At 38.9% G+C, this 18,781-nt stretch overlaps 1 protein-coding gene and 1 long non-coding RNA gene across 4 annotated transcripts in view; one reads left to right on the top strand and one right to left on the bottom strand.

Moving 5' to 3' along the window:
* obsl1b (obscurin like cytoskeletal adaptor 1b) overlaps positions 1 to 18,781 on the top strand; it is a 30,949-nt gene that overhangs the window by 9,132 nt on the left and 3,036 nt on the right. Inside the window, exons 13-36 of one of the 3 annotated variants that reach the window (XM_067515832.1) lie at positions 54 to 128; positions 788 to 2,104; positions 2,551 to 2,826; positions 4,168 to 4,443; positions 4,852 to 5,130; positions 5,288 to 5,563; positions 5,765 to 6,040; positions 6,700 to 6,957; positions 7,459 to 7,734; positions 7,832 to 8,104; positions 8,440 to 8,715; positions 8,813 to 9,088; positions 9,530 to 9,805; positions 9,887 to 10,162; positions 10,281 to 10,550; positions 10,669 to 10,935; positions 11,027 to 11,296; positions 11,715 to 11,981; positions 13,573 to 13,839; positions 14,837 to 14,949; positions 15,108 to 15,261; positions 17,233 to 17,394; positions 17,955 to 18,059; positions 18,257 to 18,523. In XM_067515832.1, coding sequence (XP_067371933.1) covers positions 54 to 128; positions 788 to 2,104; positions 2,551 to 2,826; positions 4,168 to 4,443; positions 4,852 to 5,130; positions 5,288 to 5,563; positions 5,765 to 6,040; positions 6,700 to 6,957; positions 7,459 to 7,734; positions 7,832 to 8,104; positions 8,440 to 8,715; positions 8,813 to 9,088; positions 9,530 to 9,805; positions 9,887 to 10,162; positions 10,281 to 10,550; positions 10,669 to 10,935; positions 11,027 to 11,296; positions 11,715 to 11,981; positions 13,573 to 13,839; positions 14,837 to 14,949; positions 15,108 to 15,261; positions 17,233 to 17,394; positions 17,955 to 18,059; positions 18,257 to 18,523 — 6,828 coding nt within the window. The remainder of the gene's footprint in view (positions 1 to 53; positions 129 to 787; positions 2,105 to 2,550; positions 2,827 to 4,167; positions 4,444 to 4,851; positions 5,131 to 5,287; positions 5,564 to 5,764; positions 6,041 to 6,699; positions 6,958 to 7,458; positions 7,735 to 7,831; positions 8,105 to 8,439; positions 8,716 to 8,812; positions 9,089 to 9,529; positions 9,806 to 9,886; positions 10,163 to 10,280; positions 10,551 to 10,668; positions 10,936 to 11,026; positions 11,297 to 11,714; positions 11,982 to 13,572; positions 13,840 to 14,836; positions 14,950 to 15,107; positions 15,262 to 17,232; positions 17,395 to 17,954; positions 18,060 to 18,256; positions 18,524 to 18,781) is intronic. The other 2 variants (XM_067515834.1, XM_067515833.1) reach the window with 2 other exon arrangements.
* LOC137132831 (uncharacterized) lies at positions 4,868 to 17,224 on the bottom strand. The gene is made up of 4 exons (XR_010915184.1): positions 16,390 to 17,224; positions 7,824 to 7,962; positions 7,434 to 7,587; positions 4,868 to 4,991 (listed from the first exon to the last, which is right to left on the bottom strand). It is a non-coding gene; the product is annotated as an uncharacterized lncRNA (long non-coding RNA).

Below are 18,781 nucleotides of genomic sequence, written 5' to 3'. Positions count from 1 at the left end.
TATGTGACATTATCAACCACCTTATTGTTTTTTCTTTGGCTTTGTCCAAACAGCAGAGCAGTATCACAATCGTGATGAGATTGGTGAGATAGCTGATTCATCTGCCCTATACCTTGTGGATGTCAAAGGTGATTTAGTATATTTGAACATCAGTTATCCATTTTAACCCAACACATAAATGCCACTAACAACAGTGGTGTATTTTATTGTTAGCTCCATCATCTGAAGCATCTTTTATTTCTTTTCGAAATTTGCTTTTTGTCACACTGTCATCCCTGGTCTCATGTCATTTTCTGCAGCTTTGGCTCTTAATCAAACATGTGGGTGATACGTAGGGAGTTGCTGCTCCTCATACTAATATATATGTTGTGTTTGTCAATTCATTCTTCATTATAACAGCCATCTTTGCTTGTAACAAGCAGCTTACAACTCTTTCAGTCCATCTTATGTCTTATTCATCACCAGACCCTCTCATTCACATTGCTGCCCTGAACCTTTACCCGTTGCAATGACAACGATCTCAAAGACAAGAAAATTAATGTACTTTAGGTGTTTTAAGGTGTTAGTGCACACACTGGCAGTACAACAATAAAAGGAGGCAGTTGAAGGGGGAATTATAGGAGCTCAATCTCAGACCAAACCTGGTCGACCTTCTTGTTTGTCTTTGCAATGGATTATCCCATAACTCCATGCTAACCCACACTGATGTAAAATTCTGTTATGAGAAGAAGTTTTGAGACCATCAACCACTGAAAACCTTTCTCTGTGTACATCACAATGCTTATAGCTACATCGCCAAGGCTTTCTTCTGACCAAGAGAAGAGCAAGTCCACTGAAGAAGCTTATCCTGTTGAAGTTGACTGCACATCTTCAAAATGCAATTCTGGCATACTCGGTGGCAAGAGAGGAGATACTCAGACATCTGAAGAGCATTCCAGTCATTTGCCAACTTCTCAGTCGACATATGAATATATGACTGACTGGGTTACAGCTAAACATCCGAAGGACCTCTCTGACAAACTGCAAACAATAAATGGACAATCTCAAGTACACTGTAGCTCTGCAGATTCAGTAATGCAATCTCACACACACTATGACACAAAACACCCCACACAATCACAAGGTGAGGTATTCATCCATTATAAACAGCATGCAGAGGCTCCAGCTGAAGAGTTTGATAATTTCTTACAGACAGATGAGTTTTGTAATTTTCGACAAACTGCAACTGTTGAATCAGAGGAATCCACTCCTAAGACTTTAACACCTCAATCTGAAGAGTTTCATAGCTCTATGCAGTTGCCAACCCAACAGTCAGTGATAGGTGAACCCTTACAGATCTCAACTGCCCAGTCAGGGCAACTTGTTAACCACTTAGAGATTTCATCAGTCAAATCAGACAAGTTCTGTAACCCCTTAAAAAATGTTACTCTCCAGTCAATGGAGCCCTGTCTAACCTTACATTTTCCAAATGTCCAAAAAGAAGAACCCATTACATCCTCACATACTACAACTGTCCAATCAAAGAAGCCCTTTAAATCCATACAGACTGCAATTGTACAATCAGAAAAGCTCTGTAGCTCCACACAGATGGCAGCTGTCCTGTCAGAGAAGCCTCTTGATTGCTTACAACCCAAAACAGTCAATTCAGAGGGCCTGTGTAACTCTTTATGGACTGCAACTGACCAATCAGAGGAGTTAAGCAGACCAGTAGACTCAAAGAAAGTCACTGACTTCCCTAGCACCACACTTCCTCAATCGCTGGACTTGTATAAATCCAAAGACACTGCAACTGTCCAACTAGGGGAGCATTACAACTTGAAACAGTCTGCATTTATCAGGTTGGATGACCTTTGTCACACAGGACAAACAGCACATGACAATTCAAATGTGCTGTCTCAGTCCATGCAGGCCACAGCAATCCAACCAAAGTGTCCTGACATCATGGAGACCACAGAAGACCAAGTAAACAACAAACTGTTCTCTGAGGAAAGAACTCTCTATAACAAGCAGGCATCTACTGTCCAATCAGAAGAGACGTATTTATCCAGGACTTGTGATAGTCACTGGAGTGACAGTGTCACTGCAAATAAGGTGGCTGTTAAAGGTGAATTAAATAGTCAGCTTTATCAAACAAAAAATGGATGGGCACAATGTTGATATTGTGAAAAATGAAGAGATTGCTTTTTGCAGCCTTTAACATTTTGACAATATCTTCATTTACTTGATTTTGTTTATACTAAAACTACTCTAGTAAAACTTTGAGCTTGGTTGTTTTGTAAATAGTATTAAAATCAGGGACACGAGTAAATACATTAGATTCAAATCCTAACCTGAATGCCTAGTAATGTAGTCTAACCAAAGATATCTCTTGTTAGAACACTAATGAAACATGAAGACACATCTCTTATATTGACTTATTTTACCCCTTAATTTATTGGCATGACTAATCTCGATTTGAGAGTTTGCTCCTCTGTTGTTTTAAAGCATAATATTTTTGTATCCATTAATACTGATGCATTTTTCTTTTGATGTTACCTGAAAAACCCCCAGCTCGTCCTGTGACTATTACAAAACTTTGTGAAGCCGAGAGGAACAAATCTGTTGAAGTTGGTGAAACCATAGCGCTGCGATGTGAGCTATCCGATCCTAACGCTAAAGTTACTTGGTACAAGGACGGAATAAAACTACATGAAGCAGCTGGGCAAGAAATGCTGGCAGAGGGTTCCATAAGAACACTGACTTTCCTGTCAGCAATGCTGTCTGATGCAGGGATTTACAGCTGCAAGACAACCGATGATGCAATGCAGTTTCATGTGGAAGTTAAAGGTGACAAAAAATGTTGTCTCATGTGCAAATAGATTTTAGTGTGTAAACTGCATTTAAAGATGTTTACTTTGCTGTTTATAAAAGCTAATCGTGCTAAAGTACATTTTATGACAATTTTATAGTTTACACTTTCAAGAGACAGAAAACCAGTAAAGATTAAGATGTTGCCACAAAGTGGAAAAACTTAATTCAGTCTCTTTAGCACTATTTGTATGACATCAATTTACTATAAAAGTGTGAAAGAGCAGTTGGCAAACCAGAATCACAGTGTACTGTAACAGCACTGATGTATTCCAAAGGTACTGTTTAGTGGCAACCGGACCTGCTTGTCAGTCTTCAAGTTGTTTCAACTCTGATCCGAAAGGTTCAGAAGTTCTTAACAAATGGCTATGAGAGGCAGGCATATAAACTCTGTGGAGGTGTTAGGTTGTTGACAGTTGATGGTCATCTGGGGGTCGTTGTCCCAGCCCTCCTACATGTGTGCTGTTGGAGTCACATGTGTTAAGAGTGTGAATGACTCTGGAACCACATCTGGAATGATGGAGGGTGAAACATCTTCAAGAACTACAAGCAAGTCCACTTGTCACTGAACAGTAATTTAGGCTTAACTATGGCCTGGAGGACTGAGAATCTTTACAGACAACAACCCTTCCCCTCAATACACATCTTGGAAAAAGGTTTAAAACAATTTAGCTTTTAAGAATATTCTATAAAGCACAGTCTTTTTGTTTTGTTTTTTTAGGGGCAATGGAAAAGCCTCTAAATTTCCAACTTTTATATGAAATACTCAGTGCTTAATAATCAGTGCTAAAGTGTTTAAGCAATGAGCAAAGGTGTCAAGAATTTACTAAAACAAAACAAGAAAATAAACAGTGAACATAAAAGAAAAACTTTACCTAGCCAACCTAATCAAGTTAATGTATTTCATTGGATTGAGTATCATAGTTGGAATCATAGTTTGGCCTAAATCGAGCTTAATTCAAGTCTTTAACCGTTTCCAATCAATTGGCATTTCAGAGTAAACTCCTTCACTTAAATGTTTGTACTTAATGTATTAACTTTACCTAATGTAATTTTAAGCTACAACTTTGCTATACTATAAATACTGCAATAAAAAGTAAGGGCACTTTTTGCACTTTCCCAGTTTTCTGCATGTGGAGAATTGGGACTTTGGTGAAGATCAGATTACATTTTATAGCCAATTTATGCAGAAAACAACTGAGTTGCAAACAGTGCTATTACTTTTTCTTGAGACTGCATACTTTGTATATTTATATATTGTACTTTCCATCATTTCTTTATTACCGGTTTAATTGACCTGCTCTATTTTACATCCCATAGCCTCTGCTCTGACGTTTTCAGCTATAGCTGAGGAAGAACAGAAAAAGACAGTAATGGCAGGCTGTCCCATTGCTCTACAATGTGAGCTGTCAGACCCCACTGGACAAGTCAGTTGGTACAAAGATGGAACAAAGCTCCTACCTCAAACTGGAGTAGACATCCAGTCAGAGGGAAATTTTAGAAGTCTAGTTGTCCAATCAGCAGAGCAGACGCACACTGGTGTATACCGCTGTGAGTCAAAGGATGACGATATCCACTTCGCTGTGGAAGTAAAAGGTGATGCTTAGAAACTCTGTAGTGCTTTCACTGTCCTGGATTGCCAACCATAATTCATATTTTCAAAAAAGAGAAAATGCTTGATTTTCAGATCAAATTTAATAATAATGGAAATCAACAGGGTTCTAATATAAAGTTAAATAATATATATTATAGCTCTGTACCTGTTTATTTTAGCCTAATGTCTGTGTTCAAGGATGAAAACTTATATCATTTGAATTATTATTTTTGTTTTCCTTGTTTTGTCAGATGTAGTTTCTTCTGAAATACTTTTGCCATCGTTTTTCTTTAAATTTAAATTCCTATCTTAAAATAAATAAATATAGAGTATATTTGATTTTTAATCGCTTAAAAAAACATTTCTGACATTTATGAAGACACTCTTTTTCCAATATCTGATACCTATAGCACTACCTGCAAAGTTCACAGAGCTTCAAGAGACTGACAAGAACAGGACTGTTGAAGAAGGTAGTCCTATAGTCCTCCGCTGTGAACTCTCTCATGATTCTTCAGCTCATGTCAACTGGTACAAGGATGGGATGAAACTCCTGCCACAAGGCAATGTAGAGATACAGTCAGATGATCTAACAAGGACACTATTCATCCAATCTGCTGAAAGCAAACATAGCGGCATTTATGAATGTTCAACGCCAGATGACACCATCACATTTAAAGTGGATGTAAAAGGTGATTTCTTTCTGTCCTTATTATCTTATCAATTATACACAGAACAGTTTGCTTTTAAATGTTTATGAGAATGTAGGATTACTGGCTGAGCAGTGTGTTTTTTTCCCCCTGTGTTTACATCTCATATCCAAAACCTTTGGTTCTCCCTTTTTTCTAGGCTCTTCACCAAAGATCCTGCCAATACCACTGTCAGAAAAATACAAGATGATTGCAATTGGTTCTCCGATTATTCTCCAGTGTGAGGTCTCAGACCCTCTTGCCCAAGTTTCCTGGTTTAAGGATATGGTGGAGCTTTTTTGTAAAACGGGCCTTGATATGAGAAGAGATGGCAGCTTCCGAAAATTAATGATTAACTCTGCTAAAGCTTCTGACTCTGGCCTCTACAGCTGTAGGCTCGCTGATGAAGTTGTGACATTCCATGTGGACGTAGAAGGTGATTTTCTCATATTGACTTTTATTGAATGACTTTAAAAGCTTTTCCTTTATTACACTAATTAAACTGTACACTTCTGCACTTTACTTGCAGATAATTTTGTAAGTGTGAGAATACAGAGCTGCAAATAGAAAATGTGCTAAAAAAAATGTTTTGACGTTTTAACAAGAGTTCTCTGTAATTCTTATGATATCCCCCCAGCTACTCCTGTGAGGTTTTCAACACTTCCTGAGGTCGCAAGGAACAAATTTGTTGAAGCAGGCTGCCCAATTAAGCTCCAGTGTGAAGTCTCAGAGCCAACTGCCCAAGTCTATTGGCACAAGGATGGAGAACAGCTGCTTCCAAAGAGTGAATATGAAATCCAAAAAAAAGAAAAACTGAGAGCACTGGTTATTCAATCAGCAGAAGTCAGACACTCTGGGGTGTACAGCTGTGAGGCCGCAGATGACCATATAGAATTCAAGGTGGATGTTGCAGGTGATCTAAGTATTTTGAGCTTTGTCAGAATCACATATACTGTACATCCTAAGATTTTGTTGGACACCCTAATAGAAAATGTACATATTATATTTTATATATTAGTCTGAAAATGATAATAATTAATGCTAAATCTGGTCTGCTGAATCAGTAGGCTACATAGGGAACTGTCAGCCACATGTTATATTAGTGCCGCACTTTGCCATTTGCTGTAGGATGCAGAGCACAGTGTTGTGATTGCCAATATGACTTAAGATAGGTGTGCTGCAGATGTTGCAAAACCCCTGGTCATTAAATGGCAACAACCGTGTACATTTTCTGCATCTGTTCTGTACCAAATAAAACTTTATAGACAAACCAAACAATTTGAGTTAAAATAAATCAGTTAGAGTTAAAACAAACCCTTTAAAATTGGACTGAGTAATTTTACTTGCTCACTGATGGCATGTGAGCCCATGACCACAACACTAGCAGTAACTGAGTTATGTACTTGTCCGTCTGTGAGGGCACACATTTTGTTATTCCAAACAATTTGTGTAAAATTTGTTATAAAATCTTTTAATCCCAGTAATGTTATTTAGTATAGTGTTACAAATCTGATTACTATTTGGTTACTGTTCAATGAATTGAAATTCCTATAGCGCCGGTTTGATTCTCAGCTGTTCCAGAGGCTGAGAGGAACAAGTCTGTTGAAGCAGGCAGCCTGAACAAACTGCGGTGTGACTTCTCAGACCATGCGAGCCAGACCTATTGGTGTGAGGATGGAATTAAACTCTTGCCAAATTCAGGAATAAACATTGATTCAGAGTGCAACAAGGGGACACTGGTTATGAAATCCGCCACATCTTCATGCTCTGAAGTGTACAGTTGTAAAACTGATGATTCAGATTTCGACGATTTCTGTGTGGAGGTGAAAGGTGATATGCTAAGCTTTTTCTTGGCAAGATGTAGAGTCACATACAGCTTCATGAACCTTAATGTCTAAGAAGAAAGAACACCTGATTATCATATCATATTATTATCATATTCATCATAGCTGACCTCCTTCTAATTGTCCTAATGTCATCCTACATGTTATTTTCATATTCTTCACTTGTTCACATTTAAGTCTAGCTTCTAAAAAAAATAGCATGCATTCTGATGAGTTTCCTGTTTTGTCCCATTCACCTATGACAATTGCAATTCATGAGTGCACAGCTTTCATTAACTTTTCTACTTTTATTCAAAAGTAAGTTAACACTATCAGCATTAACACAATCACGGTATTTGTAAAGAGAGAGTCATGTAGATAGCAAGGTTTGAGAGCAGCATGTCTAAGCTGTGAAATCCTGACCTTACAGGTAGTGAATACATGAGCATAAGCAATAAATGCTACATTGAAGCAACAACTTACGATTTTTTTTAACTGTTTTACGCAGCACCACCGGTAACATTTGCTGATATCGCAGAGGAGGACCTTTTCAAGAGTGTTGTGGAAAAAGAACAGCTTGTTCTGTCATGTGAAGTATCAAGGACTGATGGGGTTGTCCAGTGGTACAAAGATGGAACTGAAATACAACCAAGCAATAATGTCATTATGCAAGCAGAGGGCACTAAAAGAAATCTAACTATACATTCAGCCCAACTGTCCGATGCAGGCACGTACACATGTCGTGCAGGAGACACTATTTTAATCTTCAAAGTTAACATACGAGGTAATAATATATCTTACTAACACTTCCATAGACTAAAAATATGTATGCACGAATAGTGTTTGATTTTTTTTTTTTTATATATATTCTACCTTCAAAGAACCCCCAGTGATGATTATCTACCCCAAAGAGGATGTCCACCTTGATCGTCACGTTCCTGAGGAAATTATTCTGAGCTGTGAATTGTCTCGTCCCAATGGTGCTGTCAGCTGGTACAAAGATGGCCAAAAGCTGCAAGAGAGTGAAAACATCAAGCTTAAGATTGAAGGACCCTATCGACGGCTAAAGATTCTCTCTGGTGGAGTTGAAGATTCTGGGGAATATGTTTGTGATACAGCTGATGATTCTATATTCTTTCATCTTAGCATTACAGGTAAACATCCTAATACTACATACACTCTTCTATATTGTAACAGCAAAGAGAACAATAGGTAGATTGTGGTATTTCATTCATCAGTATTGAGTAATTTGTTTGTATCATCTTTGACCATTTTTAAATTTCAAAAGGCAAAGGCATTTATACTTTCTTATCTCCAAGCTTTGTCTCATTGAGACAAAGTAGAGCTCCCTTTAATTTGGTGAAAATTGTTAATAACTTGTAACTTAGACTGCACTGCATCAACTTGACATCTAGAAAACAGAAATGTCTTGTAGCATACAATAAATTAATGAACAATGAATAAGTTGGGTCAAAATGTCCTTTTCTAGAACCTCCAGTGCAAATTGTATCCCCAAGTCAGTCACAAATGGAACTGTGCCAGCAAACCTCTGAGAGGATGGTACTGAGCTGCGAGATTTCACGGCCCAATGCAGTGGTGCGCTGGTATCGAGACGGACTTGAAGTTGAAGAGAATGATAACCTTATCCTAGAGGTGGATGGTGTGTACAGAAGACTTATTATACCAGAAACTACTGTAAAGGATTCAGCAGAATATGTATGTGACACTGCAGATGACTCCGTGACATACTTTGTAAACATTGCAGGTACAAAAACACAAAAGAATGAGGGAAGAGGGTTCCCAAAATGTGTTGCTGTGTCAGTGTTAATCCATTTATAACACTAAATATTCTTAATACACAGAGCCGCCTGTTCGCTTCATACGTCCAAGGAAGATGGCAAGTCGACTAGAGAAAATGGCTGGGGAGTCACTGATTCTAGACTGTGAGGTTTCAAGATCAAATGCAGAGGTTATCTGGAAGAAGAATGGGGAAGAAGTTGAAGACTCCAGAAATATAACTATCCTTGAGGATGGTGTCATGCGTCAATTAACCATTCACGCTCTAAGAGCAGAAGATGTTGGACAATATGTCTGTGATGCAAAGGATGATGTGATGGATTTCCACATAAAAGTGCAAGGTAGGTTACTGTTCTTAAAGGTATAGCTTCAAAATGTTTTTTAATGTAGGGTACTATGCTGTGGTTACCCCAATGTCATGACAGAACATATTCCTTAATGTTTAATTTGAAATTGCTAGAAGAAGTTCATTTACTACAAGAGACATGCAAGTATGTCCTCTTAGATACAGCTTAGAAAAACCAACTTCTTTTTGCTTAGCAGAACAAAGCCCTAATCTATGCAATATATAAAAAATGTTTAGACTTAGCTAACAAAAAGTCTGTATCTTTGACTTTATTCTGATAACAAGGTAAAGGACTTGCACTGTGTTGTTGAACCTTAGGTATCACAATTCTATGAAAAACACCGGACAGTGGGGAAAACAAAGGATAGATTTTGGTGGGTTTTTTTGTTTTGTTTTGTTTCTTTAAATACAATTCAAATTTTTATTTTATTTTCAGAGTTGCCAGTAAAAATTCTTGGAAAACCTCAAGCAAAAACAGAAAAGCAGTTTTGTCTGTCAGATGATATTTGCCTTGTGTGCGAACTCTCAAGATCCAATGTCTCAGTCAATTGGTACAAAGATAATCAGCTAATTGATGACACTGAGCGATACTGTATTGAGGAGCAAGGCGTTTTTCGATCCCTGGTTGTCCTAAATGCCAGCCTTGAAGATTCAGGAGAGTACACTTGTGATGCGGTGGATGATAAGATGGTCTTCTATATCACTGTCAATGGTAATAATGTTATCAAATATGTATATATCCTACATCTTTGCTCAACAAGGAGAACACTGACACCGTGTTTTTTGTGCTCAGAGCCTCCAGTTCGGATCATAGGGAACTCAGGGCACCCAGAGCATCATATCCTAGTAGCAGGAGATGACCTTATTTTGGAGTGTGAGGTATCTCGGCCAAGTGCCACTGTTCGGTGGTTATGGAATGGCGAGATACTGAAACCAGACGCGCGTATAAAAATTGACAGCCATGACGTTGTGAGAAAGCTTGTGATCTCTGGACTTCAGCCCTCAGACTCTGGAAAATACATCTGCGATGCCAACGATGACAAATTGGTAACAATCGTTGACGTGCAAGGTAAAATTACAGTATTTTGAAACATGTTCCAGATTTAATTTCTGCAGTTTGTGTTTAAAGTTTTATGTGTTCACATGCGATTTACAAGAAACTTCTTTGTAAATCTTTTTTTGCACAGTGCCACCAGTCAGGTTTGTGAATAAAAAAGCTAATACTAAAATCTCTGCCAATGAAAATGAAAGTGTTACACTATGTGCCATTGTGAGCCATGAAAGAGCCAATGTTCGGTGGCTAAAAGATGGCCAACTACTGAATGAGGACAACATTCACATCTCCAGTGAGGGTAATACCCACAAGCTCACCATTAATCCTTTGCAGCTGTCAGATTCTGGGGAATATATGTGTGACGTAAACACGGATGAAATGTATTTCAGTCTTTTAGTCAAAGGTAAGAATTTTGGACTCCCAATCAAAATAACACCTCTCTTGTTTAATAAGGATCCACTTGAATGCAACTTTCACAAAGTCAACATGTATGAAAATATATTTCTTATTTAACTCATCAGAAATGAAGGTGAAATTTATCAGACCGCTTGTGAATACTGTGGCTCTGAAAGGCCGCAGCCTTACATTACGTTGTGAGATCAGCAAGCTAAAAGGAGATGTGCTGTGGCTTAAAGATTGTAAGGAGATCGCTCCAAGTCGTCGGCACACAATACGGGCACAAGGCAGAGAGCGAAGCTTCACCATACACCAAACGGTGGAAGACGATGCTGGAGAATATGCCTGTGAATCCACAGATGACAGGACCTCAGCCACTGTCACTATTGAAAGTAAGTGCGTTGAAATCTTCCAACGTTTAAGTCCTAGCAGAGAGAAATAATGTGTTACCAAATCTAATTTCCCCGACTGGTTTGCCTTCAGCTCCTCGTGTTGTTGAGTTCATAGCAGAGCTGTGTAACATCACCGTTTGTGAAGGAGAAGATGCAGTGTTCAAGTGTGTGGTTTCACCAGAGGACACTCCGTTGGTGTGGCGCTTAAATGACAAGCCAGGAGCACTGAATGAGCGGACTGTCATTTCAAGCAATGGTCTGTGCCACATGCTCTGTATCCACAACTGCATGGTTTCAGATAGCGGCAGAGTGACAGCTGATGCAGAGGGGCTGGTATCAGAAGCAGAACTCAGAGTTCAAGGTGAGTTTGGTGCTTAAAGCATAAACACTATGTACATGTACTGTACCTTTGTCTGGATGAATTGTAGAAATTTAGCACATTTAAGTTCAATAACCTCATTACCATAGTTTAAACTATGAACTATTTTCCCAGATACTGGATTGAATGTAAACATAAAAGCAAGAGAGTTTAAATACCACATAAATACCATAGTAAACAAAGGTGACTTTGACAGTACTTAGCAGCTTCTTCTGTTAGAATTCCGATAGTTACAGACAGAGACAAGTGGCTCGGTGGTTGGGGCATATGTGACATCGTAAGGGGCAAAGTTTTTTACTTGCTCTCCATGCCTCAACTTCCAGTGTAGCTTTGCTCACGCTTTGACATGACAGATGATATTTAGGAATTATTAATAAACTCTTTTTTTTTTTTTTTTTAGAAAAACAGGTGCTGTTCACCAAGAAAATGACCCCAGTTACGGCCGAAGAGTACAGTGATGCCATTCTAGAGGTGGAGGTGAGTTTGGATTCAGGAGAAGTGCAATGGATGAGGCAGGGGGTGCTGATCCACCCTGATGCCAAGTATGCCCTGAAACACAGCGGTAGAAAACACAGTCTCACCATCCACAAACTGGCTATGTCTGACCGAGGCACCTACAGCTGTGAAACCCTCCATGATCGCACACAAGCGCAGCTAACGGTAGAACGTGAGTGTGCACGTGTTCTCACTATGCTCTGTTGTTGTTTGTTTACTGCTGTTGCCGACAACTCCACGCCTTGCACGCCATCCATCAGTGCTCCTTGTGAAGGCGAAGCTCAACTGAGTAAGAGTAATCTGAGTGAGAGTAATCTTGTCCTGGAACATGATGGCAACCAACAGGTGATATCCTTATGTGCTAGCCCAAGCTGACTTGCAAAATAAGTTTTGTTATTGAAGCAGAATCAGTTAAGACCTGGTAATTATTACCTATATAAAAAGAAAATTAGATTACACTTTTAATGAGATATATAGGTATAGTAGCTTGTTGTTCAGGGCACAAATTACACTTTGCAAACAAAGAGTCACTATGAACAGGCACCACATCAATTTTATAAGTAGCAAACTCAACACACTATAAAACAGGCATCTTGTAGGTATTAATATGCAATTATTTGCGTTCTTATATTTCTTAATCTTATGACCCACAGGCCAGTGGGTGAATTAAAGGCTGTTCTTTCAACACTAGTGTGGGTGGGAAGGGGAAAGTCAGGACTTCAGGCTGCTGTTGGCACCTCCTATGAATTTGGATCTCCTCTCATTGCATCTAAATTTACCCACTGGCCTTCAAAACTGAGGTTGTTGTCATCAGGTCTCCAAAATAAACACTGTTTTCTTTTTTTCTTTTTTTTTTTTCCCACAAGGAATGCTTGTCTGTGTTAGAATAAGTGAAAAATGTTGGCAGATGCAAACCCGGCTTTTGTGAAATGCCCAGTACTTAAACGATTGAAATATCAGCATGTGAACGTGTGCCAGCTTGTATTGTTTAACTGCAGACCACTGTGCACAGAAATCCAGGCCTATTCTGTAAGCGAAAATCGACACCATGTCTTGTCACCGCTATAGAGGAATGAAAATGCTTTGTTACTGGGGTCACTCTTTCAGACGTTATCTTTGTCTTCATTGTACAACTACTGTACTAATACAAAAAGTACTCGCAAAGCATTAACTACTCACGAAAACTGGAAAATGTAAAAAGTTCATGCAGTGATATTATATCATGAAAGTAGGGGACTTAAGGAGAAGCATGCAATTGTAATTTATTCGTCTCAGACAATCTATTGAAAGCCAACAACATCGGTGGCCACAAAAAAAAAAAATGTCAATGTCTCAATAACTTGTCGTGTGTCCATGAGCATCTTGGTCTCATGATTTCAAAATGTTAATAGCATGATGACGAGGACTGTTTAAATACAAAATGTCATTGAACCAGAACATTTAGTGGTCAATTCATAGATCAGACACTTGTAATTGTGACAGATATGATTTTTGCGATTAACCACCTGGTCAGAGAACAGCATGCCACATGTGGACAGATGCATTCGAAAGTTTAGAGAGGGTCAAATTCCGTTCACCTGTAAAGGTTATAGTACATTTTGGGTGCATTCTGAAATGTCGTCAGAAAGTGAAATATCCCTTTAAAATAACTTTTTGTGAGTGGTAGTGTATGGTAATCTCATATATCACTTCAGAATCCCTTAATTCTGCCTTTCGATTACTTCAGTGTTGTCTTTTATGCAGTCAAGCAAATTTTTTTACAGCCCGAAAAATCACCATTGAGAGAGGACTGACGGACATTAAAACTACAGAGAGGGAAACGGCCTCTTTTGAAGTGGAGCTATCACATCCCAATGTTCCAGGCACTTGGATAAAAAACGGAATTCATCTCAAGCCAACAAATCACTTCCGTATGACAGCCAAAGACCAAGTCCACAGCCTCACTATCTCTAACTTATCAGTAGAAGACACAGGAACCTTTATGTTTTGTGTTGAGAATCTGAAGACATCGGCAAGGCTTGTTGTAAAGGGTATGTATAAAAAAAACAAAACAATGGAAAATATCATTGCAATAATGTGCTTATCACAAGGCATATTATCTGTGATTTACTGGGTCAATACTTGCAAATAACCCTAAACAGTTTAAAAGTGTTTAATTTACAATTCACAAGTCTTGCACGGTACACTGCAGTACTTCACAAACAGCATTTTACTACACTAATTTTATAATGACCTCTGACTGGTAGTGACTGAAGGGGTCCATTCAGAGTAAACCAAATGGCAGCCGGTGGAGGCATGATAACAAATTGGAGTGACAGCTCTGCTACCGTTGCCTTTATCCAGGCTCACATTACAAAAACTAAATAGCCTAGCGTGACCCAATGGAAATCAGTAGCTCTGTTCAGTCAATAATCCACGCCGTGCCAACTTACGCGGGAAGTATCATTCCTTTGATCCAGGGGTTGAAATAGTAAGCACGACAATTAGACGAAAATCTCGTTATGGTAAATTAGTCCACGCAACTCAAAGAATGGATTCTCACATCTATACCCACATGTATGCTGATTACACTGATGGAGAACAGGAATACTGTAATTACTCCCCCTTGTTTATATTGGGCATTACGAGACCAAAATCTGTGACCCATTATGTGGTCGAATGTTTTGTCTCAAATTATGAGGCCAACAAACACAGATGGATTTTTTTTACAATAGAATTCCGCTTTTGTGTTTAATTAGGCAGTGATTCAATTTCAAGCCGCAGTGATTGAATCGTCACTTTTGTACTGAAGCAGCTGTTACTTAGAAGATAATCACTTAATGACTCAGATTGCTGATGTTAACTTCAGATCATCTTCAGAATACATTTAAAATACTCAACAGGGTCTGAATTACTTCGACTGTTATAGAGCTCATTTGGTCATCTGACTATTGTTAATTACATTTATTATTAATTTGTGTCTAAAATCTACCTTAAGACATTGAAATGGGGTTCGGTTTCTTTACAAACACACTTTTTCTCCAACAGAGCCCCCGCTAACCATTTTAAGAACACTGGAGGACCAGAAATTTCCAGAAGGGGCAGTAATCTCTATCGAGTGTGAGCTGTCGAGACACGCCGTTGACGTCAAATGGACAAAGGTAAATGTTCTAGATCATAAACACAGACACGCTCCAAACCAGTGTTTCTGAATTATCTGCTGTCAAGAAGCACATCTGTAAGGAGGAGGTGTCGAGTAGAACTTTGTTTGGCTTCATTTTCCTTGAAATAAAATAAAACATATTTTAATCCTTTTCAGAATGGGGTTGAGATGAAGCCTGGCAAGGACGTGCGCATTTATGCAATGGGAAGAAAACGGTTTCTTCAGATCATGAAATGCCGTGTCAGTGATTCGGGGTTGTACGCCTGCGATGCTGGAGATGCCAGTACTTCCTGCACTGTGGAGGTCTATGGTAATGATTTCTGTCTAAATACTGTGACATCACGGTGCGGCTGCCTGAAGTTACTCAGAGTAACTGAACTATGTCTGAACAACAGCTTCTTTGTCCGATCCCTGGTTGAATTTTTCAAGCCTGTTCGAACTCTGACGTTTAACCTATAACCCCGTTCAAAAGTGATGTTCAGGATTCTGGTGTTTTCCTGTGCTTCGCAGCAGAACAGTGAAAATTTGATCACTGAAAGTCAGCAAAGAAAAGATGTGCAGCGGGTTTAATATGGCAATAGAAGACATTTTGGGTGGGAATCATTTATCAACAAGCACTATAACACTAAAAGCCAAGACAAAATGCAAACCACCCCAGTTAAAATACTCTGCTGCACCACGATTTGTTTCCACCACGACAGTTTTCACCAATTCAACATTACTGCTGATAAATGAGAACTAGAGTCCATAACCGTATTTCGCAGGATTGTTATTTGAAAACCAGTTTGTACCAGTAATTTGTCAAAATAAATTATTCTGTTACAGAACATAGGTATTTTTTATCAACAAAATCTCGTTGGTTAGGCAGTAATTTAACTCACACAAAGCGTCTAAAATGTTAAGAAAGTCCTGCACGATGTCAACACTGACCATCAAAAACTAAAAAGGCAATAAAAGCCATGTAGCCGTCTTAATTAAAAGAATATATTACTATGCTCGCACAAATCACGTCTGCTTACCCATAGTAACAGAAACTATAATATTTTTATGATATTCTAAAGATCATGTTACCAGAGCTGAACTTGTACTAACAATTGCTTTGTCCAATTACATGGTTTTACATACGTTAAACGATCTGCGGCAAACAACGGTCTGCGAAAAGGCCGTAAACGATGTCGGGGAAAAAGGAAAATATTTGTGGGAACTACTTTTTACCACCTGTCCAGCAAAACTGTCAAAGAGCAGAGAAGATAAATCTGAATTTACTAGATGCAGCCAAACGCTACATTAGCTAACTAGCTATGTTTCCACTCACACTGCTCACTTTGTTTCAGTTAGAGATTTTTAAAGAATCTAAACACTTCATATTTATGTAGTTAGCTAAAATCATTTTGAGCAAGATAAATGCAAATTGTACAACGATAAAGAAAACACTTACCACACGCAGAAGCTGGATTTGTAATGTCAGATAAAGCCCTGCCATCTTTGTTGGTGTTAGCTGCTTTGGGCTTCTTTGTTAGCTGCTGAGTTAGGATCTGCTGGTCTGGTTTAGCTGCTTTCCTTTAATGTCGGGAGCGTTATTATTTTCCCCGAGCTAATAGCCGGTGTATACATTAACTTTGCTAACTCAGTTATCAGCAATATATGACGTTAAATAAGAGCTAGCACTAAGCTAGCTTGAATAGAGTGTAGCTATTGGACACCAAGATGGTGGTTTTTTCCCCCCTAACTTAAAGAAATAATTTTTAGATAAGCAATTAAGCAATGCTGTGTATGATGTCGATATAAAATATAAATATAAATACAAACTATTATGACATAAAATAAAGAGTATCATTATTCAAGGAACATTTTGCAGCAGGCCTACTGCTGTACGTGCTGCAGCAGTGGCTAACAGGGCCTGTTAGCACTTCTTCCTTTCATATTTATGTCATAAGAGAACAGTTATTGTTCTTTTAACCTGCCTATGATTTCTGCAAATGCAGCACAACACTGCCATCTGCCAGCAGCGTCTGGAGTACAACTGTAAAACGGAGGAGTTTATATAACATAACTTGTGTTCAGTGTCCATTTTAATACTTTATGTACATAAATGTGCAATGCAACAGCTCTGCAATTACAATGTTTTACAAGAAAAAAGCTCAGAAGAAAAAAAGATTTAGGTTGAATTATCGTGCACGTTGTTTCTCTCTTCTTACTTTCGTATTTGATACTGTTAAGAAATGGTTATTCTGTTTATTCTTTATTATAATAATTGTATTTATTTGTATTTTTTTTGCAGAGCGTGAGCTGTTGATCCTGCAGGGCCTTGAGGACCTGGACATCCAGGAGGATCAGAACGCTGTCTTTGTTTGTGAGATCTCAGTAGAGGATGTCCCTGGAGAGTGGTACAAAAGTGGGGAGAGGATTCAGCCCACCAGCACCATCAAGATCCGACAGGAAGGTCAGCTTCAAAATTATGATCATGTAATACATCCTACTGTGCACACTCCCAATAGTTATGCCTTAATATACTGTATTATCCGGTGGCCCTGAGAGCAGAAAGCACTGCAATTTGTGAAAACACATGCAAATAGACAAAACCCAAGCAAAAATACATCAACCACATCACCAGTTTGACAACACAGGCACAGCATTAGGAAACGCTCTCCAAACAGACACAACACCACCAATTTCAGCACTCTGTGGCTTTTTGCAGCGCTTTTCTAAATTTGGCTGTGTTGTGGCATTTTGCAACACGTTTCTTAATGCTGCGCCGGTGTTGGCAAAGTAGTTTTTATATTTTTGCTTGTGTTTTGTCTATTTGCATGTGTGTTCTCCAATTGCAGTGCATTGAGCTTTCAGGGCCACCGTAGTATCATAATAATAATAACCTACTATGAACAGAAAAGAAATAATATCGTGTTAGGAAGTTAATACTGAATATAATTTTTAGCAAGGAAACTGGACCTATTATTATCCGGCTTATTATTTATATATTTCAGCAATTTCCTCTTCTTGCAGGAACCAAACATTTTCTTCTTATGTGCAATGTGCGAGCAGAGGACTCTGGAGAAATCAAGTTTGTTGCAAGACATGCTGAATCTGTTGCTTACCTGGATGTAGAAGGTACTATCATAATGTACAAATGCTACACTACAAAGTACTGTATGTTACCTACATGAACCTACATGGTTGACAGAGCTCGCAGAGCATTGCAGCTTGCTGAATATACCAATTCAATACGTTAATGTTACAAAACGTCATTAAATTCTACATTACGTCATCAAATTAATTCTAATAAGCTGTATCTTTTTCCCTTCCAGAGCTCCCCGTCAGCATCGTAAAACCTCTGCAGGATAAGACTGCTCTCGAGAAGACCCGTGTGATCCTAGACTGCATGGTGTCTAACCCCAGATGTAGTATCCGTTGGTACAAAGAAAGCAACGTCATACTGCCTTCGGAGCACTTTGAGATCTGCAGTGAAGGCTGTTACCGGAAACTGATCATCCAGCAGGTGGCACTTGATGATGAGGGCACTTATAGTGTCCAGGTTGGAGAGTATACATGCTCTGCAAAACTGACAGTGGAGGGTAAGAGAGTAATGTGAAGTTTAAGGGCAAACTTTATTATCATTATAATGAGTGTAATACCATAGGGGCGGCTGTAGCTCAGTTGGTAAGGCAGTCGTTCACAGGGTCAGTGGTTTGATGCCCAGCCCCAGCTATATGTCGAAGTGTCTCTGGGCAAGACACTGTACCCCTAACAGCCCATTCCCATCCCCAGCTGTGCAGTGCCGGTCCAAGCCCAGTAGAAATTGGGGGGGGGGGTTGCGTCAGGAAGGGAATCCT

Source organism: Channa argus, chromosome 9, assembly GCF_033026475.1.
Source record: "Channa argus isolate prfri chromosome 9, Channa argus male v1.0, whole genome shotgun sequence".
Classification (NCBI taxonomy): domain Eukaryota; kingdom Metazoa; phylum Chordata; class Actinopteri; order Anabantiformes; family Channidae; genus Channa; species Channa argus.
The sequence above is the reverse complement of the archived record's forward strand: the minus strand, read 5'-3'. Positions and strand labels throughout refer to the sequence as shown.